Source organism: Haliotis rubra, unplaced genomic scaffold, assembly GCF_003918875.1.
Source record: "Haliotis rubra isolate DU_JTF1 unplaced genomic scaffold, ASM391887v1 Scf491, whole genome shotgun sequence".
In the NCBI taxonomy this organism is placed as follows: domain Eukaryota; kingdom Metazoa; phylum Mollusca; class Gastropoda; order Lepetellida; family Haliotidae; genus Haliotis; species Haliotis rubra.
In genome coordinates this window covers 185,395-211,308 of record NW_025767181.1, presented here as the reverse complement: position 1 = coordinate 211,308, position 25,914 = coordinate 185,395, and the positions used below count along the sequence as shown (strand labels likewise).

At 39.9% G+C, this 25,914-nt stretch overlaps 1 protein-coding gene across 1 annotated transcript; it reads left to right on the top strand.

Moving 5' to 3' along the window:
* The first annotated feature begins 19,023 nt into the window (after positions 1-19,023).
* LOC124291420 lies at positions 19,024-20,406 on the top strand. Its single transcript, XM_046728407.1, has one exon. The coding sequence runs from the start codon at positions 19,024-19,026 to the stop codon at positions 20,404-20,406; it is 1,383 nt and encodes a 460-aa protein (XP_046584363.1).
* The last annotated feature ends 5,508 nt before the right edge of the window (positions 20,407-25,914 follow it).

The following is a 25,914-nucleotide window of genomic DNA, read 5'->3' as shown; positions in this document are numbered from 1 at the left end:
CCTGGTGTTCGCTAAAAGGTGGTCGTATTATGCCGCACTGTTGGCACCAGTCACAAATGATTACAAAACCCATCGGAATGTATGGCTAAATAGGAAACTGATTTTTCAGGACATTATTTTGCCAGTGATTTTTGTCAAATTTGGAAATGCCCTCCATGTGTCTCCCATTAAACGATTTGAAAGCTTTACTGAGGTACTGAATGTTGTAACTGTGATCGACCAGATCCGAAAGAAGGGCTGCACACTTGATACTCATGAGGATGCTTTGTTTCTTGTCTAAATGCATCACCCCCAAATGTTTCGTGTCAATGTAGAAGTTCAGCATTTCACTCCACATTTTCTGAGTTAACATGCGATAACATTTGCTTTCATTTTTGACAAATAAATAAGAGGATAGATATGTAACTATGTCTATGTATTAACATCTGCCCCATGAATCAATGAATGAAGTTTTTCCTTAAATCTTAGCATATGATGCTTGAACGTCCAAATATGTTCGGACAGATCTGAACTCGATCCGTTTATGAAATAGTATAAATGCAAACAAAGAACACACGTGTTGGGGATAGAATGCCCGGTGATCTCAGCTTAAGGAGTTGTTCTAAATATTTGCCATATTTGCCGCCATTTTGTTTCTTAACTCACCAAGCGAATGTAGCAGATAACAAGAATTTTCCCAACGTGTATTTGTATGTTCTTATTGTGGAATGTTGATTGTTGTTTTTGTGGAGTTGACTGACTGTCTACAATAACCACAAGTTCCAGTGTTGCATTCCATTCATCGTTCAAAACCTACTTATTGTTATGTTATGTTCGTTATATTTGTAGCATTGTTTTGTGTTGCTGAAGGAAAATCAACACAGCTATGAGTCTTGTTTATTTATTACTGTTAATAACCACAGGATGTGTTGTTGTTGATGTTGTTGACAAGTTGATTTAGTCTCTGTTATGTCTTTACAGTGTTAAATAAAATATTAAAAACCCACTCAGTTTTGTGTAGTGTCCGTGTGAGTGAAATGTCAATGAACGGTCATTGTTTACACAAGAACAGACGTTGATTGTTCAACCATTATATCCTGTAGCATGTGGCATATTTCAGTTTACACGTCAGGTGAGTACAGATCAGAGAACAACCTATCAAGGAGTCGAACCCAAACCCACAGAGTGCGGTAACACGGGACAGTATTGTCTGACTGAATTTAGTTTTACGCCGCTTTGAGCAATATTACAGCAATATCAAGGTGAGGGACACCAGAAATGGGCTTCACATACTGTACCGAGCGATGTGGGGAATCGAACCCGGGTCTACGGCGTGATAAGCCAACACTTTAACCACTAGGCTACCCCACCGCCCCTGGGACACTATAGACTAACAGTATCAAACGCTGGTACAAGTGTATTTATCCGTGACAAACGTATGACACAAACACAGGCATATCATACAGCAATATACAAATTACAAAACCGGAAGGGGATTACGAAGTTTGTCGCCGTTGTTCACAAACAACATTGATTCCTTTGATACTGGAAACAATGTTATAATTGTTCAAAGAGGAAGTGGTACAGTGATATATCACTGTTGCCAAATGGATATCACAGGTTACAAAATTGTGAATAATGGGGTTTCAGAGAGCACTGAGTGTTCACTAAAACGAAAGAGTATTTCTGTGCAGCTGATCAATCACGTCATCAATGGTCACGATCACGAGAGGTATGGGGAGGAAAATTGAACTTAAGAAAAATGGGCATGGTAACTTACCACGGAGAACCGATCCGATTAGCGATGAGGAGATCGAGTCCTTGTGACAGTCCGGGTCCACTGGAATAAATAATCCGATGAACAAAATAAACTGTCTGTTATAAGTGTAATGGCCGTTATTATTGCTAAAACACATGGGATTGTTTTGAAGAGATGGGGACAATGAAGGAATCTGACTGTAAGTTTACTCAAAACCAACTTCCGACGGGATTGACTGACCGAATGCAATTACGTCATCGAACAATTCAAGTGACGTCACAACAAAACGTGACGACCTTGGCCTTTGACAAGACCATGGCCTGCAACATGTCAAGCTATGTCATACACAACGTCAGTTTTCAGTGTTCGGTTTTGGTCCAACAACAACGTTAAAAGTGCAATTATTAAGGTTAGCACCAGCAAGAAAGCCAATATTACCGCTAAAGCGGGAATTCGGGTTGCTTTGACTTGTTTGCCCCAGAATATCTGCCAGTCCCAAGCCAAAGTCGAACGAACCGTAAGCCCACGCACCCACTATGACGTCACTTGACAACAGAACTGATAGTGGCCCGTCGTTCAGGTTGAGCGATCCAATCATTAGAAAAGGACACGACAAGGAGAACCTCTTCTTTCAAATTGGTATCTCCTTTGGCAAGGAGCTCGATGTCATCCATGTAAAGGAGATGAGTAAGCGCTGTTGGGGATCTGTGCTGAGGAGGTCCGGGATGGTAATCCTCCTCTTCATTGAGCAGAAAACTGAAAATTTTTAAAGACAAACAAAAACTCAAAGGACTAAAGGAATCCTCCTGGGATATTCCTCTTCTAATTGGAAGAGTTTCCGAAGTCTGTACCTGCCCTTGCGAGTACACCTCGAGTTGAGTCGACCAGCAACTCATTAAAGACTTGAATAAATCAAGTCAAGTAGTCGCTCAGGGAGGTGAATACAATGAAAAAACTTCAGAATCCATTCATGAAGGACACAGTCATATGCATTTTTGTAGTCAATCCAGCATATGGAAAGGTTGCGGTGATGTTTTAGCTTCTTCCAAAATAATTTTTTGTACAAGAAGTTGATCCTAGCACCCCGCATCCATTTCCCGCCCCCTTCTGCTCTCTGTAAATCATATCATTGGAAGAACAGTAAGATGACACTGTGGAGACTTTTTATTGTGTATTCAAACATGTGATAGGGCGGAAGTTTTTGGGACCAGGCGTCTCCTTTATGGGGAAATTGTATTGTGTGACCTTTGCAAAACCATGGAGGAACATCGCCTGTGTCACGACAGAGACACGAAAGAATTGAAACAGTTAAGTAATGGTTCTTGCACACAGGGCAACAGTTTTCAATACCGGTTTCAGAAGCCATCAGGCCCTGGAGCCGTATTAGATTTGGACTTTTTGATAACAGTTTTCAGGCACCCTGGTGAGATATAACAGACAAACGACCCAGTTATTTTCTCATGCATTGCATGATCGTAATCACGGACCCGTGGTGCCTCAAGGTTACAGCCGCCGGGTACAGACCACAACTGTTTCCAGAACCTTTCATTGGCATCCATGGGAGGCCGTTTATCATGCTCACCTTCATCCTTTGCTTTGAGTTGCTTGTAAAAGTGTTTTTCATTAGTTCTAAAGAATTTATTCTGTTTGATAAATTTATTTTCTCTTACCATTGTTTTCTTTCTTTCAGTCCAAACCTTTATATTTGCCTTCAGGGAATCGACAATTTGGTGAAGTACCTTTTCTTTTGTTGTCTTAAATTGTAATTTCAATTTTCTCCAAATTGACTTTTGTCGTTTAGACATGGGTTCCCTGGCGATTTTATATTAAGGCACAGCTCTATCCAGGACATGTTTTTTCTAGTTTCATTAAGTTTTACTAGAGACCGTGTGTCTTGTTCTTAGCATTTGATGTTTTTTCATTGGAAACTGCGTGAAGTTCCTCCAAAGTTCGAGCGGCGGCATGGACACAACAATTAACTTCATGTTCACCCAGAAAGTTTTAATGAAATATCTTCATTTAATAAATCAATTTCATTTTTGGGAAAAAAACCGTTTAGTTGTTTAATTGGCCTCCTTTCTTCCAAAGGTAAATCACAAATTTCCTCATAAACAGAGTTAAACAAAATACAATATTTCGGAAAGATCTGAGAGTGAGGAAGAAGAAGAGGGAGGGTCAGAAATGTCTGGGCCAACTAGCTCTATGCTGGAAGGGTTTCCATCAGAAGGGAAAAGAGGTTAACGCGGGCGTCCATTGGAAGTTTGGGGTCTGCTGCCACTTGAGGAGTGCATTCTACTCATACAAAAGTTCCTGACGGGTTCCAGTTGTGGCTTCAACTGGCTCACTGCGCATGTGATGGTTAAGTTGCACTAGTTGATCTCGGGCATTTTGCTCCGTCAGGTAAGCATACATTAGCATGGTATTTTCCCAAAGCAGCTTAAGCGACTTGCCATTGATGCCATCCTGTTGCTTTGGTACACTCGAGTAGTGTGGTTTTAAGATGGGTGGACCAACCTTTTTCTTGGTCGGGTTCTGTGCCTTCCCCTGGGGCAAATCCCATCTCCAGTGTGATTGGTTTGATTACCGGAGGCTGATTGGGCAGCGGAGTATTCTCCTTGTGTGCTTTCTGCAGGTGTATAGGTTGTATGCTTCTACCCTTAGTCGAGCAGGTCCACATGTCATGTTGCATATTCCACTTATCACTGGTATCGGTCCATTTGGCATGTTGATTGCCATCTATCACTGGTGTCGGGTCCATTTGGCATGTTCATTAACATCTATCACTGGTATTGGGTCGACTTGACATATTGATTGTCATTTACAACTCGTTATCGAGTAAAGTTTTCATGTTGTTGACACCTACAGTTACCAAAGTCATGCACTAACATTGTGTATTGAGCATTATCGTGTCAAATCGTTCTTGTTGTGTGCTTTGGATAAAGGCTTCATTTGTCTCAACTGCAGCCATGAACAGAACAGTAGAAAATGGCGCTACTCCAATGTACAATTCTTAGGATAAGGCTCCATTATAATGAACAGTTTCCTTGATTTGGACAATTAGTATGATGATGCCTTCTTATAATGCACAATTAGTATGATGATGCCTTCTTATAATGCACAATTGGTATGATGATGCCTTCTTATAATGCACAATTGGTATGATGATGCCTTCTTATAATGCACAATTGGTATGATGATGCCTTCTTATAATGCACAATTGGTATGATGATGCCTTCTTATAATGCACAATTAGTATGATGATGCCTTCTTATAATGCACAATTGGTATGATGATGCCTTCTTATAATGCACAATTGGTGATGATGCTGATGATGCTCTTATAATGCCATGCCTTCTTATAATGAACAATTGATGGGATAAAGTTCTAATGCACAATATAAACGTTTATGATGATGCCTTCTTACTGTAAAGCACAATTGGTATGATGATGCCTTCTTATAATGCCTTCTTATAATGCACATGAACAGTTTGCCTTCTTATAATGATTTGACAATTGGTATGATGATGCCTTCTTATAATGCAATTGGTATGATGATGCCTTCAATTGGTATGTTGATGATGCACAATTGGTATGCTGATGCCTTCTTATAATGCACAATTGGTATGATGATGCCTTCTTATAATGCACAATTGGTATGCACAATTGGTATGATGCCTTCTTATAATGCACTTATAATGCACAATTGATGTATAATGCACAATAAGTATGTTGATGCCTTCTTATAATGCACAATTGGTATGATGCCTTCTTATAATGCACAATTGGTATGATGATGCCTTCTTATAATGCACAATTGGTATGATGATGCCTTCTTATAATGCTTATAATGCACAATGATGATGCCTTCTTATAATGCACAATTGCACAATAAGTATGATGATGCCTTCTTATAATGCACAATTGGTATGATGATGCCTTCTTATAATGCACAATTGGTATGATGATGCCTTCTTATAATGCACAATTAGTATGAATGCACAATGTATGATGATGCCTTCTTATAATGCACAATTGATGTATGCACAATTGGTATGATGATGCCTTCTTATAATGCACAATTAGTATGCTGATGCCTTCTTATAATGCACAATAATTATGCTGATGCCTTCTTAAAATGCACAATTGGTATGATGATGCCTTCTTATAATGCACAATTAGTATGATGATGCCTTCTTATAATGCACAATTGGTATGATGATGCCTTCTTATAATGCACAATTAGTATGCTTTTGCATTACTATAAGGATGAGTTAGTACGATAATGTCCTTCTATCCTGATAATTACTTTAACGAACTATTTGTTGAATACTGCCCTACTGTAGCGAACAATTAGTAGGACAACACCCTACTAAAAGGAACAACAAATGGGGTAAGCTCTGTTTTAATGAAAAGTTAGAAGGATATTTCCTTTCTATAAAGACCTATTCGTAGTATATTGGCTTACTACAATGAAGAATTAGCTGGATTGTTCCTTACTAAAGCGAAAAACTAGAAGGACAACGTCCTACTAAAATGAACAATTAGAGGAATAATGCCGTTCTATAATGAATAATTAGTAGTATATTAGCACACTACTATGAACAATTTATTGGATAATGCCCTACAATAATGAACAAATAATTGGATTAAGCTAGACTATAATGAACTGTTAGTAGGATAATGCCTTTTGATAATCAACAATGGGATATTTCCATACTAAAATGAACACTTTGGAGGATAATGCCCTACTTTAATGAAGAATAAGTGGATTATTAACCTACTTTAAGGAAACAATGCGATGGATTGTGCCGCGCAATTAGTAGGATATTGCCCAACTATAATGAAGAATACGTGGGACATAAACCTACTAACATGAACAATTAGTTGGATAATTCCCTAATTAGTGGGATTTTGCCCTACTATAGTGAACAATTTGTAGGATGATGTCCTACTATTATGAAGGATTACTTGAATACAGCACTACTTTTCCTCTCTTTCGCCAAGTTTGTCATTCAGCAGCATCTAACACAAATAAAAACGTTGACGTAATTGAAAGGGTGATTTGAGATTGCATAAACCACGGGCACTGATGCAGGAATCAGGGAAGATTTTCCAAAATACAAGTCCAAAAGACGAGAAGCACTCACTGAAGTATATTGAGCCTCAGTGCACCAACGCTAAAGCCCGAGATTTTATGATTGCTTCATATTAGCTGTCACAATTATGCGCACAAAATACTGATGCATAACACACACATGGCATTGCATTTATCTGGGTTTCGTTCAGGCATACACGTGAAAATCAAACAGATCGATGATATATTCATTATGATGATTTAAGGACAGCTGGGTCTAAGAGAACACACTACACCTGTCCACGCTATATGAAATTTGTTTCCCAGGGGACAATGTTGATGGACAGCAGTCCTTACATCCGACAAATGACCAACTGTCCTGTGATTGGACATTCATTTACATTCATTAAGCTACAGATTTTCAACAATTTCTCAACGCTTAACAGTAAATGAGCTTTAGTTCATCTTTGGAGCCGTGAAGGTACGGGTTAGAATATTGATCTTCAGTAATCCATGCTTGTTGTAAGAAGCGACTAATGGGATCGGGTGGTCAGGTTCGCTGACTTGGTTGACACATGTCATCAGTTCCCAATTCCGCTGATCGATGCTCATGCTGTTGATCACTGTATTGAATGGTCCATACTCGATTAATTACAGACCGCCGCCATATAGCTGGAATATTGCTGAGTGCGGCGTAAAACTAAACTCACTCACTCACTCACTAGTACATCTTTGTCCATATTTTGTCCAGTGAACATATATGGAACACAAGATTATGGTACTTGGTGTGGGAAATTTCAAGACAATTGCAAGAAATCAATTTTCCTCATTTGAAATCGATTGTTGCCAGATCATGTGATGTTACCGGTTGTCCTGTGGCGCTGTCCAGTAATTAGATCCGTCATGATCATTGTCACATCAACCCCACCCAGCCGACGGGTATATAAGTACGGTGCATGTACAAATGACATAGACTCGGGCGGCTTGAGATGGCGCTTCATACACTTTACATCTGTTGCTTTACTATATTGCTGGGAGCAGTTGTGGGTTGGGCCGAACAAGCCTTGACAACCTCGGACTACGGTGACCAGGGAGGATTAGACCTCTCAAGTCCTGATACGAAGTCTGTTTCCATGTCGGGAAACTGTACTGTAGATCCAGATTTACTGGCTGGCGATATTGACGGGGTGATGTGTGACGCTCCTGATGTACATCCCGACTTCAACGACACCGACGGTGAGACCAAGACCAACTCGTGCAAGGAAGGCACACAGGCAGACTGTGAGTTACCAAACCAGTCTCGTATTTCCATCATTTCGCAGGGACAGCTCTCCAAGGAACAGTATGAAGTCGGAGCGAAAGTCTGTCTGTATCTCTTCTACCCTCTGTTCATCAGTGCAATTCTCTTCAACACATTCAATCTGTTGGTGTACACGGACCCCGCCATGAGGAGTCCCACAAGCACCTACCTGATAGCTCTCGCCACTGACGAACTCCTCTTTGCCTTGTTAACCAGTGTGAGGCACATTCTTAGACAAGCATATGGAACTGACGCAGTCAAGAGGCAAGACTATCTGTATTTTGCTATGTATGGATCAAGTCTTTGTTCGGCGACTCTCCGAGTCCTGATGTACTGTTTGACTGTTCTGGTGTCCACAGAACGCTTCCTAGCTGTTGCCTTCCCCCTTGAAGTACAGAAATTTTCGTCTAATCAAATCACCAATTATCTTTATAATTTCGGTGACGATTATTTGCTTTTCTTGTCATTTACCGGGAGCATTTAAATACGATATCGTTCCCAAACCAAACTCAACAGACTATACCCTTGCGCCATCGGCGATGTTCATAAATAACAGGGACTTCCTCCTTGGTCTTGGAATGGCCAACAAAGTACTGTACACCTACATCGTCCTCGTGTGCGGCCTCATCATGAACCTGTGCGTCCTCCTGGCTCTCAGGATGCACAGCAAGAACAGAGCGAAGATGAACACGACTGTGGACGAAGAGAAGACGGCAAAGCGAGAGAGGCAGACGACAATCACCATCCTGACGTCGACCTTCCTCTTCACAGTGCTGGCAATTCCTCTGGCAACAGACTCGGTGGTCCAGACATTTGTGACTGACTATAATATATATAGGAAGGAACATTATGTCAACATGCTGATGAAAGACGTCAACGGTTTACTTATCATGTTCAGCCTGTCTACCGACTTCGTGTTCTACATTGCACTGAGTAAGGCCTACCGACGAACCTTCTTCAGACGACTTCCCTTCATGGCCACGATCTGCAGACGAAAGAAGTACAAGCGGGAGTCTTCTCTCCCTGAGCCGCAGACGAAAATGTCAAGCATCTCTGAGAGTGTAAGCAATAGCGCGGGAGCAAGATTAGTGTGAATACAATATGTTAATTTATACAAATGTGGTGTAGCCTTAGTTTTGACGGACTACATGTATGCTATAGTAATATACAAATATAGAACGTCAATGCAAAATAAGAACTAGTCTTGTCTATCCTCAGAAACAAATTCCCTTCGGTAAAGAAGGAAAACCACTGTGGAAATTATATCAATGGATCACTGAAAGTCAGCGACAAGGTAAGAATGTCCTTCCCTTCTGGTAGCTCTTTCCATTACCAAAATTAAAACAGGAAGTATCTTTTTTGAAGTATCACAAGAGATCCCTGCTAAATGTGCTTGCACCATTCGACCAAACTGTATTTTTATGAATCATTGTTAAAGTTTGCTGATACCAGGTGTTCTCTAAAAAGGTGAGCTTGTCCTGCCGCACTGGCGGCACCCATCACAAATAGCTGCAAAGGACAGTCACATGGTCTCCTGAAAAAAAACAGAGGAATGTATGGAACAAGGCAAAATAGCTATCATGGGACCCTCTATTATCGCGGTAGTTAATGTTGTCGGATTATGAACGGCTACTGACATTTATCATTTTATATATATTTTCAGTTGACTGATGTTTAATCTTCATTTCTGTCGCAAATAATGTGACACATGGTCGCAACTCGTTTACTACCATTGCGGCAATTCCGATTGACTCGTTTGACCCGGAAATCGAAGCAACTCTCTATTATCGCGGTATTGCTATTTTCTTACTATGGCACGCGGTACAAGCTGATAACACTGTGAAACGTTTACTAAGACAAGTAACGAATCTAAATAGTTTGATCATTAATAAATATTTAGGAATTTCATTCACATTAGTAATGTCATCATGTTTTTAACCTAAACATCAGAAACTTCTATTCATTGGATACAAGGTAACAATAACGTTACAAAATATTGTTTTTTCGGCTTAAAATGTACCATACAAGTTGCTGCCGTGTGCAGAGTGAAGTTGCATAATACTTCACTTCTTGTTATATTTTTAGCAAGGAACCTTATAGTTGTCGCAGGATTGCTTTTGATGAAGTAAGTTTTGATTCATGCTAGATGTAATGGCAGTAGTTATACTAGTTTCAAAATGTTCTAGAACTTACTGAAAAGATGAATGCTTTAATATTTCTCCGATTACACATAACATTCCAATGAAATAGATGACTCTTTCAAGGGAGATGAATATATTTTACGTAATTTGCACATGTAAACAGCCGATGCGGGGCGTGATGTTTCTGCTTTCCCGATGTTTTCGCGCGCCGCGATAATAGAGAGTCCCTGTATAATTGATGTTTGTCAAATTTGGTAACGTCCTCCATTATACTTGTGAAAGCTTTACTGAGGTATTGAATGTTGTAACTGTGATCGACAAGATCCGAAAGAAGGGCTGCACACTTGCTAATCATGTGGATGCTTTGTTTCTTGTCTAAATGCATCACCCCCAAATGTTTCGTATCAGTGTAGAAGTTCAGCATTTCACTCAATGTTTTCTGAGAAAACATGCCATAAAATTTGCTTTCATTTTTGACAAATTGACCCGAAACCCGAAAATTTACCCGAACTTCCCCAACGTGTATTCGTATGTTCTTATTGTGGAATGTTGATTGTTGCTTTTGTGGAGTTGATTTACCGTCTACAATAAGTTGCAGTGTTGCGTTCAATTAATCGTTCAAAACCTACTTATTGTTATGTAATGTTCGTTATATTTGTAGCTGAAGTGTGTTGCTGAAGGAAGGAAAATCAACACAGCTATGAGCGTGAATCCTGTTTATTTATCACTGTTACTAACCACAGGATGTGTTGTTGTTGACAAGTTGATTTAGTCTCTGTTATTTCTACAAGTTACAGCGTGAAATAAAATATTAGAAACCCACTCAGTTTTGTGTAGTGCCCGTGTGAGTGAACCATCATATCCTGTAGCATGTGGCATATTTCAGTTTACACGTCAGGTGAGTACAGACCAGAGAACAACCCATCAAGGAGTCGAACCCAAACCCACAGAGTGCGGTAACACGGGACAGTATTGTCTGACTGAATTTAGTTTTACGCCGCTTTTAGCAGTATTACAACATTATCAAGGTGGCGGACACCAGAAATGGGCTTCACATATTGTACCCATGTCGGGAATTCGGTATTCGGCGTGATGAGCCAACACTTTAACCACTAGGCTATCCCACCGCCCCTGAGACACTACAGACTAAGAGTATCAATCGCTGGTATAAATGTATTTATCCGTGACATAAACGTATGACACAAACACAGGCATGTCATACAGCAATATACAAATTACAAAACCGGAAGGGGATTCCGAAGTTGGTCGCCGTTGTTCACAAAGAGAACAACCCATCAAGGAGTCGAACCCAAACCCACAGAGTGCGTTAACACGGAACAGTATTGTCTGACTGAATTAGTTTTACGCCGCTTTGAGCAATATTACAGCAATATCAAGGTGAGGGACACCAGAAATGGCCTTCACATATTGTACCGATCGATGAGGGGAATCGAACCCGGGTCTTCAGCTTGAAGATCGGACGCTTTAACCATTATGCTACCCCGCCGCCCCTGGGACACTACAGACTAACAGTATCAAACGCTGATACAAATGTATTTATCCGTGACATAAACGTATGACACAAACACAGGCATGTGATGCACAAATGACATATGCAAATTACAAAAACCGGAAGGGGATTCCGAAGTTTGTCGCCGTTGTTCACAAACAACATTGATTCCTTTACTGCTGGAGGCAATGTTTTTATTGAATTTGAAGTGGTACAGCGATATCAGTGCTACATATGTTATATTTGGGATTACACTTTCTTAGTAATGTACAGATCAGATTCTAGTACTTTTTGGGTTGAGTCCAATCCGGGATTCGAACCCACACCCTCAGAGTCAGGCACCTAATCGCCAGCACACAAAGTCAGACGCCTAGACCGCTCAGCCACCGCGGCTTCCACCTTCAAATCTCGGTTATAAAGATACCTTTCTGCAATAATATACATTTAGTAGCACAATGGCCAAATATAATGATGGATTAGTTGGATAATGCCCGAGTATAAAGAAAGATTATTTGGGCAACGCTTTACTGTAAAGAAATTGGTTGGATTTAGACAATTAGGAGGACGATACCCTCTTGTGTTGAACAATTAGTGGGAAATTGCCCTACTAAATTGCACAGTTAGTATGATTTTGACTTACTATAAGGAACAATTAGTACGATATTCCGCTACCATGATGACCATTTAGTGATCAGTTAGTGTAATATTGCACTACCATGGTGACCATTTAGAGATCAGTTAGTGTAATATTGCCCTACGACCATTTAGTGATCAGTTAGTGTAATATTGCCCTACCATGATGACCATTTAGAGATCAGTTATTGTAATATTGCCCTACCATGATGACCACTTAGTGATCAGTTAGTGTAATATTGCCCTACCAAAGCGAGCAATAAGTAGGACAAAGCCATACTGAAGCGAAGACGTAAAGGGATAAGGCTCTGCTAAACTGACGGACAAAAGAAAGTACACACCTGGTATTTTGGTATTATTTTGAAAAGTGTAGTTATTTTGACTGGCAATTTCGCAATTGGGCACTAAATCTGTGGTGTTTTGGCAACATATTAGGAAAGTCTGTGACTATATATCACTGTAAAAACTCTCTTCAAAACAATTACGTCGCTCCTTGGAAAGTAATCGAAAAGCACCAGGTGTGTACTTTCTTTTGTACGTCAGTTCATAATGAACAGTTCGGGAGTATTGCCGCCTTGCTATACAGAACGATTAACAGGATATTGCCCTACTGTATAAACAGTTAGTTGGACAGTGCCTTACTAAAGCCAAACAATAGCAGGACAAGGTCCTTGTAAAATGAACAATTTGTGGAATAACGCCGTTCTATAATGTACAATTAGTAGGATATTGGCGTAGAAAACAAACTATTTGTTGGATAATGCCCTACTAAAATGAACAGTTAGTAGGGTTAAGTTCCACTATAATGAACTTTCAGTAGGAAATGCCCTACTATAATGAGTAGTACAGTAACGTACTGCAAGCAAACGACTTGATGGATCGTGCCGCACTAAAGTGAATATTGTATGATATTGCCCTACTATAATGAACATTTAGTAGCTCTATACCCTATTATAAAAGATAAGTTGAATAATGCCCTAATATGTCGAATGATAAGTGGGATAAAGCTCTACTAAGTTTATTATGAACACTTAGTGGGGTAACTTTGTACTATAATAAACAATTAGTGGGATATTGTTATACTGTAATGAAAATTTAGTAGCATGGTGCCCTATTGCATTGAAACATTAGTGGAGTGAAGCTCTGCTATAATGAACAAGTAGTAGGATAATGCCCTACTTGATGAAGGATTAGCTGGATAAAGCACTACTTTCCTCTCTTTCTCTTAGGGGGCGGTGGGGTAGCCTAGTGGTTAAAGCGTTGGCTCGTCACGCCGAAGACCCGGGTTCGATTCCCCACAAGGGCACAATGTGTTAAGCCCATTTCTGGTGTCCCCCGCCGTGATATTGCTGGAATATTGCTAAAAGCGGCGTAAAACTAAACTCAGTCAGTCTTTCTCTTAGTAAATCATTCAGTAACACTAACGAACACGTTGACGTATGGGAAAGGTGATTTGAGATTGCGTGATCCACGGGAACTGATCCGGGGATTAATGTAGGTTAACAAGTACAAGTCCTAAAGATGAGAAACACTCAACAGTTTCTACAATTATTCCGATAAAGCAAAAACATCATGAACGTTTCGAAGGATAAGGCTGTAATGTAATGGACGCTTAGTAGGATATAGAAGCCTTATTCATTGTGCAGCCGGTTTTTCTGTTTTTAATTCAGTTCTTTAGCTGACTTTTGTAAATATACTTTACATCTTCATTGTCAGTATGGCTGATCAGCATTAAGAGGTCGGTGTTATGTATTAGTTTATAGTGTGCATAATGATGACAGCAAATTTGAAGCAGACATAACATCGCGGGCATTAAAATTCGTGACAAACTCCGGGACAAGCCGAGTAGCGCCTCGTGCCCATCTGGAAGGATTTCATATTGCAGCAAGAACATCAGAACTACTTTAAACAAGAACGATCACTCTATTCCTGTTTGATTCCAATGGTATTTAATATCACCGATGCTCTCGTATATTGTATTGCTGTTTTTGTTTTCATTTCTTTATTTTAAAGAATTTCATACAAGTAAAAGAAGGAGAAAACAATGTGTTAAAAACGTTTTCTAGCGTAATTATTACCAGCTGTTCACCTTACATTGCCAAATGTACATGTATGATTCTAAATGGGGTTTAAGAATCACAAAAGGGATTTGTTTTATTGAATATGCAAATAGAAGAATGTGTTTTCCAGCAACATTAAATCCCAAAGCAGATACTAAAATATTACGTTAAAATATTTCTCAAACAGAAACATTATCAAACATTTACGTAACCTTGCTGCCAAAACCCTGGTGGATTTTTAAAATGAATACGCTGAAAAATATCTGAATGACCCCAAAACGTCAGACTAAATTATAACCAAAGGATGTGAAATATAAGCCCAATGTTAAAGACTAAAGTTGATTAGTCTTATATAGATATAAAGTTATTGTTTTAAAACTAACTCGTAGCGATTTATAACTATATTAAAAAATAATGTTGGAAAGCGCACGTACAATCTCCAACCCAAGCCCGCAAGATCATCAGAAATACACTCCCATGAGAGCAGTATGGGCGTCTGTTTGAATCTCACCGTCAGTCGCATTATTCTTATTAAAATCTTCACATTAGGCAGCTCAATTCTGTTAGCTACGCTCTTTGTACTTTCAATGTGACGATATATATTTTTCATGTTTTTTTAAATAATGCCATAATGCCATAAACGATTTAAGTACTCGGGATTATTTTTACCAAAGCACCAAAATCGTTACTCGCGTTCTGATTGGTTTGTCATATTTTCGCACTTAACATGCATCGAGGCGGGGGACGAGTCTTCTTTGAGTCTTCTTTCCGGTTACGGAAAGGGGCGAGTGGTGACGAATGGGGCTTTAGCTGTGGTGCACTGACGCTCATACATGAAGCCTTTTTGTTTGACTGTTTCCTTGCTGGTTGAGCAACAGTCCATCTCTGTGACGGTGGCTCGTCTGGACCAGACTCACTGAGGGACACCTTAAACATCGATCTACGGTCCGTAACCGTCTGGACCAGACTCACTGAATGACACCTTAAACATCGATCTACGTGACTGTGACGGTGGTCCGTCTGGACCAAACTCACTGAGTTACACCTTAAACATCGATCTACGTGACTGTGACGGTGGACCGTAACCGTCTGGACCAGACTCACTGAGTGACACCTTAAACATCGATCTACGTGACTGACGTGGCCCGTAACCGTCTGTGACGGTGACACCTTAAACATCGATCTACGTGACTGTGACGGTGGTCCGTCTGGACCAGACTCACTGAGTTACACCTTAAACATCGATCTACGTGACTGTGACGGTGGTCCGTCTGGACCAGACTCACTGAGTTACACCTTAAACGTCGATCTACGTGACTGTGACGGTGGCCCGTAACCGTCTGGACCAGACTCACTGAGTTACACCTTAAACATCGATCTACGTGACTGTGACGGTGGCCCGTAACCGTCTGGACCAGACTCACTGAGTTACACCTTAAACATCGATCTACGTGACTGTGACGGTGGCCCGTAACCGTCTGGACCAGACTCACTGAGGGACACCTTAAACATCGATCTACGTGACTGTGACGGTGGTCCGTCTGGACCAGACTCACTGCGTGACACCTTAAACATCGATCTACGCGACTGTGATTTGATTTCGATTTAGTTCTTCGCCTCTTACGACAAGCATGGATCGGTGACGTCCAGTTCTAACCCAGATGTTCACGGGCTGCTCACTGATCTCAGTCACGTGTTGTGGTTGCAAGTTCCGCCCAGCGTTTGAAGCCTTCGTTACACTTCCGGCTTAGAGACCTCTACTGTCGGGAGCTTGTTTACAGTTCACTTTTCCGGTTCTTGAAGACTGGCTGTTTCCTATGTTAAAGCTTGAAGAAGAAGACTTCTGGCCTTCATCGAACTGACTTGCGTGGACGAAAAGTAACAGGATGTTGTTTCTACCTGGTAAAATATTCCTGTAAGCCGGTCTTCCTTGGGATTTTTTCCAAATACTCACAATATCATTGCATTTGTTATTTGAAATCAATCTAGATCACGTGGCTAATTATCGACACTAATCCATCTTGTTACCTTTTTCAGTCAAATTCATATAATTCACCTTGTACTATTTCTTAAGACAAGGTGTCATTACATGTTAATATTTTTCCAACCCAGACATTATTTATTTTGGGCTGTTTCACCTACATAAGCCTATCCACCATTTGAACTGTTCCCCAACGCTTCCCCGTGCTATTGCAGTCCAAGTTTCCATTGTACTGTACAAACACTCTGCCTCTTGATCCTTAAATGGCCATCCTTAAAGGACATTCGAAGGCTATACATACCAAATACATATTTAAGTCGACCTTCAGTACAAAAACTTAATTGCCTTATGGCAACCACAAACTATCAAGATTTAATATCTGTTATGTTATACATGTACTTCAAATATGCCTTCAAGTGCAGAAACGGATTGAAATGAAATGTGAATCTTTTGTTAAAGTGATCCTATACTATACCATATGCACTTCATAAATAAACATTTGATCATGAATTATTATGTTCATCACTTGCTTGACAACAGTGTTAGAACCTACAGCGAAACGTCACTCTCACTGAGATAAAGAGGTTCATCCATATATTGTTATCCTTCACTACTGCGCCAACTTCTAAATGTCTCTCAAAGAAGTTGATTCACTAGTACCAACTAGATCATGGAGTGTTTCCAATGTATGTGTTTCAATTGTAATAAGTGCTGCCAGTTTCGCTTATTATGGACATGTCCTTATGCCATGGACATCATGACATCGAATAGTGGAATAGTGTGTTTCTTATATATATATCCGAGCGTTGGGTTATTGAATTTCTGAATGATATTTTGTGATAGCAATAAGTTTGCATTGCATCGCTCTTACTTCCAAATGTGCTGCAAAAAGATTTGTCTGTACTAATAAGCAGTCACTTGTTCGTCTGGTTTGTGTGTATGACACCATCGCATGGCGACTGTGATGACGTACGGTGTGGACCAACGCACACATGGCATTGTATATTCCGGGGCTTCGTCAGACATCCATGTGAAATATCGATCGGCGAGATCGGTAAATGGATTTTTTCGAGTACAACACATTATGTCGTTGTCTGCCGTTAAAAGGAAAAACAAGCACTGGTGAAACAAATGAAATAGAATGGTAGCAATTGATCCGTTAAATATTTTATGATCAAGCTCATTTTCCAAAATCAAGCAGATCGATGATATATTTTCGCGTCCCCTTTGCGAAATCGATGACGTAATATTTTTAGGAGCATTTCGAAGTGAACAGTCTTGACAGTGCCGATGATGACAGACACCCCTGGTTCACCATGGCGGGACCCAAACAAAGGTGTCCGTTGCCAAAGGAATAAGAATGAACTTGACACCGCCATTTATCCTGAGAATTTTCAGTTAATATAGATTGAATTAAACGCGTCTCAGTGTTAAATTACAGTGGAAGCCCACGAAACCGGCATTCGTTAGGACCGGCAAAAAATTATAGTGCCGGTATTGAGAGCATGCCGGATTGGAGGACTGCCGGTTAAGAGGGCTTCCACTGTATATTGTTAGGCTTAAATTCAGCATCTGACAAAGTAAGAGTTTACTCTACCCATATATGTAGCATAGTTTTGCCCTTAACTACTATAACGTCCAAACGCAAGCGTCCCCGTACTTTAACTGTAATGGTTCAGGAAAAAACTGAGTACATACATGGGCAAACTACATATTTTAACTACTGCATTTCATTTGCATATTTCACATCATACATTAATTTCAAGTTGATCGTCAAAACTATCTAACTTGACCTGCACGTGAACACATTACATTCCCTCTCACGTGCAGATATACGAGAGCGACAAACCACACACACAGAGACACAAACAGATATATATCTGTGTATATATGCAATCGGTATACAGCTTACATAGAACCTACCTTGATGTTAAGTTAATCTTTAATACATTTAGTTTATTACGTTGTTTCGTGTTCGTTATCTGTATGATTTATGTAAATAAAAGGCAGTTACCACTTCTTAAACACTATTTTCACCAGTTGTTATCCATATTCTATCAGACCAAACAGTATCTGAATCCCGAGACTGCTTATTCCATACTCCAGTGATCAGTTGCTCGATGTTTTCCCTGATGATACGTGAGTTTTCAGACATAGACGTTCCTATGATCTTGGACAGCTGGGTCTAACAGTACACACTACACCCGTCCACGCGAAAGCGTATGAAATATGTTTCCAAGAGCTTCATCTTGACGGACAGCTGTCCATACATCAGACAAATAACCAGTTGCCCTGTGATTGGACATTCAGTTACGTATGGGCGAAGCCAGTGCATCAACTGTCCATCAATGTTGTCTTCCAATGAACATATATGGAACACAAGGTTATCGTATTTGCGGTGGGAATTTTCAAGACAATTGCAAGAAATCAATTTTCATTCTTTGAAATCGATTCTTGTCAGATCATCTGATGTCACTGGTTGTCATGTGAGGCTGTCCAGTAAATAGATCTGTCATATTCCCCACCCAACCACCGGGTATATAAGTGTGGCGCATGTACACAGGACATAGACTCGGGCGGCTTGAGATGGCGCTTCATACACTTTACATCTGTTGCTTTACTGTATTGTTGGGCGCCGGTTTGGGTTGGGCCGAACAAACCTTGACAACCTCGGACTACGGTGACCAGGGGGAATTGGACTTCACAAGTCCTGATACAAAGTCTGTTTCCAGGTCGGGGAACTGTACTGTACCAGATTTACTGGCTGGCGATATTGACGGGGTGATGTGTGACACTCCTGATGTACACGACTTCAACGACACCGACGGTGAGACCAAGACCAACTCGTGCAAGGAAGGCACACAAGAAAACTGTGAGTTACCAAACCAACCTCGTATTTCCATCATCTCGCAGGGACAGCTCTCCAAGGAACAGTATGAAGTCGGGGCGAAAGTCTCTCTGTATCTCTTCTACCCTCTGTTCATCAGTGCAATTCTCGTCAACACATTCAATCTGTTGGTGTACACGGACCCCGCCATGAGGAGTCCCACAAGCACCTACCTGATAGCTCTCGCCACTGACGAACTCCTCTTTGCCTTGTTAACCAGTGTGAGGCACATTCTGAGACAAGCATATGGATCTGACGCAGTCAAGAGGCAAGACTATCTATATTTTGCTATGTATGGATCAAGTGTTTGTTCGGCAACTCTCCGTGTCCTGATGTACTGTTTGACTGTTCTGGTGTCCACAGAACGCTTCCTAGCTGTTGCCTTCCCTTTGAAGTACAGAAATTTTCGTCTAATCAAATCACCAATTATCTTTATAATATCGGTGACGATTTTTTGCTTTTCTTGTCAATTACCGGGAGCATTGAAATTCGACATCGTTCCCAAACCCAACTCGACAGACTTTTCTCTCGTGCCATCGACGATGTACATAAATAACAAGGATTTCCTCAACGGTCTTTCAATCGCCAACAATATTCTCTTCACCTATCCCGTCCTCGTGTGCGGCCTCATCATGAACCTGTGCGTTCTCCTGGCTCTCAGGAAACACAGAAAGAACAGGGCGAAGATGAACACGACTGTGGACGAAGAGAAGACGGCAAAGCGAGAGAGGCAGACGACAATCACCATCCTGACGTCGACCTTCCTCTTTACAGTGCTGGCAATTCCTCTGGCAACAGACGTGCTGGTTCAGAGTTTTGTGGCTGAGTATGCTTTGTATAGGAAGGAACATTATGTCAACATGCTGATGAAAGACGTCAACGGTTTACTTATCATGTTCAGCCTGTCTACCGACTTCGTGTTCTACATTGCACTGAGTAAGGCCTACCGACGAACCTTCTTCAGACGACTTCCCTTCATGGCCACGATCTGCAGACGAAAGAAGTACAAGCGGGATTCTTCTCTCCCTGAGCCGCAGACGAAAATGTCGACCATTTCTGAGAGTGTAAGCAATTGCGCGTGAGCAGATGTCTGGTATATATATTTATATGAATCAGGTGTATCATTAGTTTTATTTTGTAAGTATGTATTCTGGGACAAACATGCTTCGTACAGATTGATTACTAACAATCAATTAGACGCATATTTCTTTACAGTATTTAATCAATGCCAGGTCACCTCGACCGCCTTATAATATACTGACAGTGTGACCTACTTGGACAATCACTTCTAACACATCTTCTTACAACGTTCAAAAGTAGTATATACATGATTTGAGTTGAAGTCCCTCACAGTTATCAGATACAAATACATGTAGGAATACATGCGATGCCATACGTTCATTCTGTCTGGAGGAACGAATCACGTCAGAGGTAAATATAACATTATGCAAGAACATAACAAATGTTGAGATTCCGTACAAGGTATAACTAGCGAAATAGCTGTGAAAATAATGTGCAGGGACCACTAAAAATCAGGTGTCCTTGAAAATGGTGAGCAGCTTCTGCCCTTGCGCTTCTGTCAGCCATTAAGAACAGTAAGTATGTATTTCCAGACTCCGCTCAGCAGTACTCCTGCCATACGGAGGCAATCTCCATATAGACCAGACAAACACGTGATGGGCGTCAACTTCCAAACTGAAACAACAGTTAACCTAGAAATCTATTTTCGCAGAATGAAACCAACAAATGATTAATGTCTTACTAATGGAATAAAATATATACAAATATCAATGCTAGTTACTGCAAAATCATTACTGTGACAGTACACAATAAAGTGACAGTATAAGATTGAGTGGTCGTGTAATTACAATGGCAGTATAAGATTGAGTGGTCATATAATTACAATGGCAGTATACGATTGAGTGGTAGACTAAGTGTAATTACAATGGCAGTATAAGATTGAGTGGTAGTATAATTACAATGGCAGGATAAGATTTAGTGGTAGTATAATTACAATGGCAGTATAAGATTGAATGCTGGTATAATTACAATGGCAGTATAAGATTGAGTGGTAGTGTAATTACAATGGCAGTATAAGATTGAGAGTGGTAGTGTAATTACAATGGCAGTATAAGATTGAGTGGTAGACTAAGATTTAGTGGTGTAATTACAAGTGTAATTACAATGGCAGTATAAGATTGAGTGGTAGTATAATTACAATGGCAGTATAAGATTGAGTGGTAGTATAATTACAATGGCAGTATAAGATTGAGTGGTAGTATAATTACAATGGCAGTATAAGATTGAGTGGTAGTATAATTACAATGGCAGTATAAGATTGAGTGGTAGTATAATTACAATGGCAGTCTACGATTGAGTGGTAGTATAATTTTAATGGCAGCATAAGATTGAGTGGTAGACTAAGTATAATTACAATGGCAGTATACGATTGAGTGGTAGTATAATTACAATGGCAGTATAAGATTGAGTGGTAGTATAATTACAATGGCAGTATAAGATTGAGTGGTAGTATAATTACAATGGCAGTATAAGATTGAGTGGTAGAGTAAGTATAATTACAATGGCAGTATAAGATTGAGTGGTAGACTAAGTATAATTACAATGGCAGTATATAAGATTGAGTGGTAGTAAGTATAATTACAATGGCAGTATAAGATTGAGTGGTAGTATAATTACAATGGCAGTATAAGATTGAGTGGTAGACTAAGTATAATTACAATGGCAGTATAAGATTGAGTGGTAGTATAATTACAATGGCAGTATAAGATTGAGTGGTAGACTAAGTATAATTACAATGGCAGTATAAGATTGAGTGCTGGTATATTTACAATGGCAGCATAAGATTGAGTGGTAGACTAAGTATAATTACAATGGCAGTATAAGATTGAGTGGTAGTATAATTACAATGGCAGTATAAGATTGAGTGGTAGAGTGGTAGTATAATTAGTATAATTACAATGGCAGTATAAGATTGAGTGGTAGTGTAATTACAATGGCAGTATAAGATTGAGTGGTAGTATAATTACAATGGCAGTATAAGATTGAGTGGTAGTATAATTACAATGGCAGTATAAGATTGAGTGGTAGTATAATTACAATGGTATAAGATTGAGTATAAGATTGAGTGACTAAGTATAATTACAATGGCAGTATAAGATTGAGTGGTAGTATAATTACAATGGCAGTATAAGATTGAGTGGTAGTATAATTACAATGGCAGTATAAGATTGAGTGGTGGTAGTATAATTACAATGGCAGTATAAGATTGAGTGGTAGATTAGTGGTAGTATAATTACAATGGCAGTATAAGATTGAGTGGTAGACTAAGTATAATTACAATGGCAGTATAAGATTGAGTGGTAGTATAATTACAATGGCAGTATAAGATTGAGTGGTAGTATAATTACAATGGCAGTATAAGATTGAGTGGTAGTATAATTACAATGGCAGTCTACGATTGAGTGGTAGTATAATTTTAATGGCAGTATAAGATTGAGTGGTAGACTAAGTATAATTACAATGGCAGTATACGATTGAGTGGTAGTATAATTACAATGGCAGTATAAGATTGAGTGGTAGTATAATTACAATGGCAGTATAAGATTGAGTGGTAGTATAATTACAATGGCAGTATAAGATTGAGTGGTAGTATAATTACAATGGCAGTATAAGATTGAGTGGTAGTAGTATAATTACAATGGCAGTATACGATTGAGTGGTAGTATAATTTACAATGGCAGTATAAGATTGAGTGGTAGACTAAGTATAATTACAATGGCAGTATAAGATTGAGTGGTAGTATAATTACAATGGCAGTATAAGATTGAGTGGTAGTATAATTACAATGGCAGTATAAGATTGAGTGGTAGTATAATTACAATGGCAGTATAAGATTGAGTGGTAGTATAATTACAATGGCAGTATAAGATTGAGTGGTAGTGTAATTACAATGGCAGTATAAGATTGAGTGCTGGTATAATTACAATGGCAGTATAAGATTGAGTGGTTGACTAAGTATAATTACAATGGCAGTATAAGATTGAGTGGTTGACTAAGTATAATTACAATGGCAGTATAAGATTGAGTGGTAGTATAATTACAATAGCAGTATACGATTGAGTGGTAGTATAATTACAATGGCAGTATAAGATTGAGTGGTAGTATAATTACAATGGCAGTATAAGATTGAGTGCTGGTATAATTACAATGGCAGTATAAGATTGAGTGGTTGACTAAGTATAATTACAATGGCAGTATAAGATTGAGTGGTAGTGTAATTACAATGGCAGTATAAGATTGAGTGGTAGACTAAGTGTAATTACAATGGCAGTATAAGATTGAGTGGTAGTATAATTACAATGGCAGTATAAGATTGAGTGGTAGTATAATTACAATGGCAGTATAAGATTGAGTAGTAGTGTAATTACAATGGCAGTATACGATTGAGTGGTAGTATAATTACAATGGCAGTATAAGATTGAGTGGTAGTGTAATTACAATTATACTTTGTGGAAACGTCATCAAAGACTTCAGGTCTGGGTGTTGTGTGAGATGATAGAGTCATGCCCCTGCCTACTTATACGCCAGTCGAGGTACTGTCTAGAAGATCCACACCTTGCTGGATTAGTCTATAACTTTCTCAGATTACACTTGTCTCCAAAAGTATTAAGTAACCTCCACACCACTGACCACATTAGATTGTACAGCATTCCTGACAACTAAGTATTCTTGAAGGACAATGTTAAGAACGTCTGCTGAATCTTGTTATACAATTACTTGTAATACACATTTAAGCACTATTGTCTTGTTCCAACAGAGTAGGGATGGATGGGTGTGCATGTTTCAATGTTCGACCGAGAAATATATAATGTAATTGACGTGGTTATCAACAAATGCTGCTGAGCTTATGGAGAAATGCGGGCACGTTAGTATGCCAGCAGAAGCATAGACGCAACTGGAGCAAAACGTCAGTGCAAGCGTATAACCAGCTGTTTGATTTGTTGAACTGACACAGTTCAAGATAAGCATGCAGTAATAGTTGTGTCTGAAGGTATTTAATAATTACTAACACTCACAGGGAGGCGGGGATAGAATCAATCCACGGTGACCTCAAATTTAATTCTAGTGAACTAGGACGTATCAGATATGTGTCGCCAGTCGGGGTTGTTCTTGATATCAAACGCTGGCCGTTTCCGTGTTATATACGCAGGATAGTTTCATGGATGTCAACTTCTTAATTATAAGAAAGACATTAACCCGATGAAGGTCCTCATGATAAAAAAGCTGACATCCCTAAAACTCTTCTCCTTATGTGTATCACTAATACATGTCATTCAAAGACAGGATCCATGTTCTATATAAACAAATGGTGACTTGTGACTCACCAACATAAAAGAAGGTAACATGTATTTTCTCCATGTGTATTCCTATTGTTCTTATTGTAGAACGTTGTTGGTTATTGTTACTGTTATTGTCATGTTGATTTACTGCCCACTAATACCACGGATTGCAGTGTTGTGTTCAATAAATTGTTGAAAACCCTCACATTTGTATGTTCGTCTTATTCCCCACATATGGGTACAATGTGTGTTCCGTGATATTGCAGGAATTCTGCTAAAGGCGGGGTAAAACAATACTCACTTCATTCATCTCGGACGTGTTGGTATGAATGTCTACTCCCACATCGGTAAATGTTTACAGAAGACCAGAAGCTGAATGTCCAAAGAGCATGTCCCGTATCACATGTCACTGATGATTACATTTTCTTAGTAAGGCAGACATTATTGTGCCTTTGGGTTTTGTCCCATGCGGTATTCGAACTCAAACTCTCAGTTTGGCACCAAATTGCCGACACACAGATATTTAAACCGTTCAGCCACCGGGTCTTCCACAAAAATGGAAATAAAATTGGTAGTATCGATCACTTTATTTACCAATCTGACAGCTGTAGATTGGTAAAGTATAAATTCTGGGGCATTGGGGAGTTCCCCTGTGATCAAATTCTACCTGCATAAAATTCTCGTCCAAAGAGCTGCCGAAGATGGAAATCACATGATCACACTGATTGCTGAGTGTCAGAAAGGAATGATCAAACTTTCAACTGTAGTGGACAAGTAGGGAAAATGGTGTTGGTTGTTGCTGCTCAACCAACACCGTATCTCGGGTCCAGCTATCCTGTTGTTGCTCAACCACCACCGTGTCTCGGGTCCAGCTATCATGTTGCTACTCAACCACCATCGTATCTCGGGTCCAGCTATAATGTTGCTGCTCAACCACCACCGTATCTCGGGTCCAGCTATCATGTTTTTGCTCAACCACCACCGTGTCTCGGGTCCAGCTATCACGTTGTTGACGTGACCACCACCGTATCTCGGGTCCAGCTATCATGTTGCTGACGTAACCACCACCGTATCTCGGGTCCAGCTATCATGTTTTTGCTCAACCACCACCGTGTCTCGGGTCCAGCTATCATGTTGCTGACGTAACCACCACCGTATCTCGGGTCCAGCTATCATGTTGTTGACGTGACCACCACCGTATCTCGGGTCCAGCTATCATGTTGTTGACGT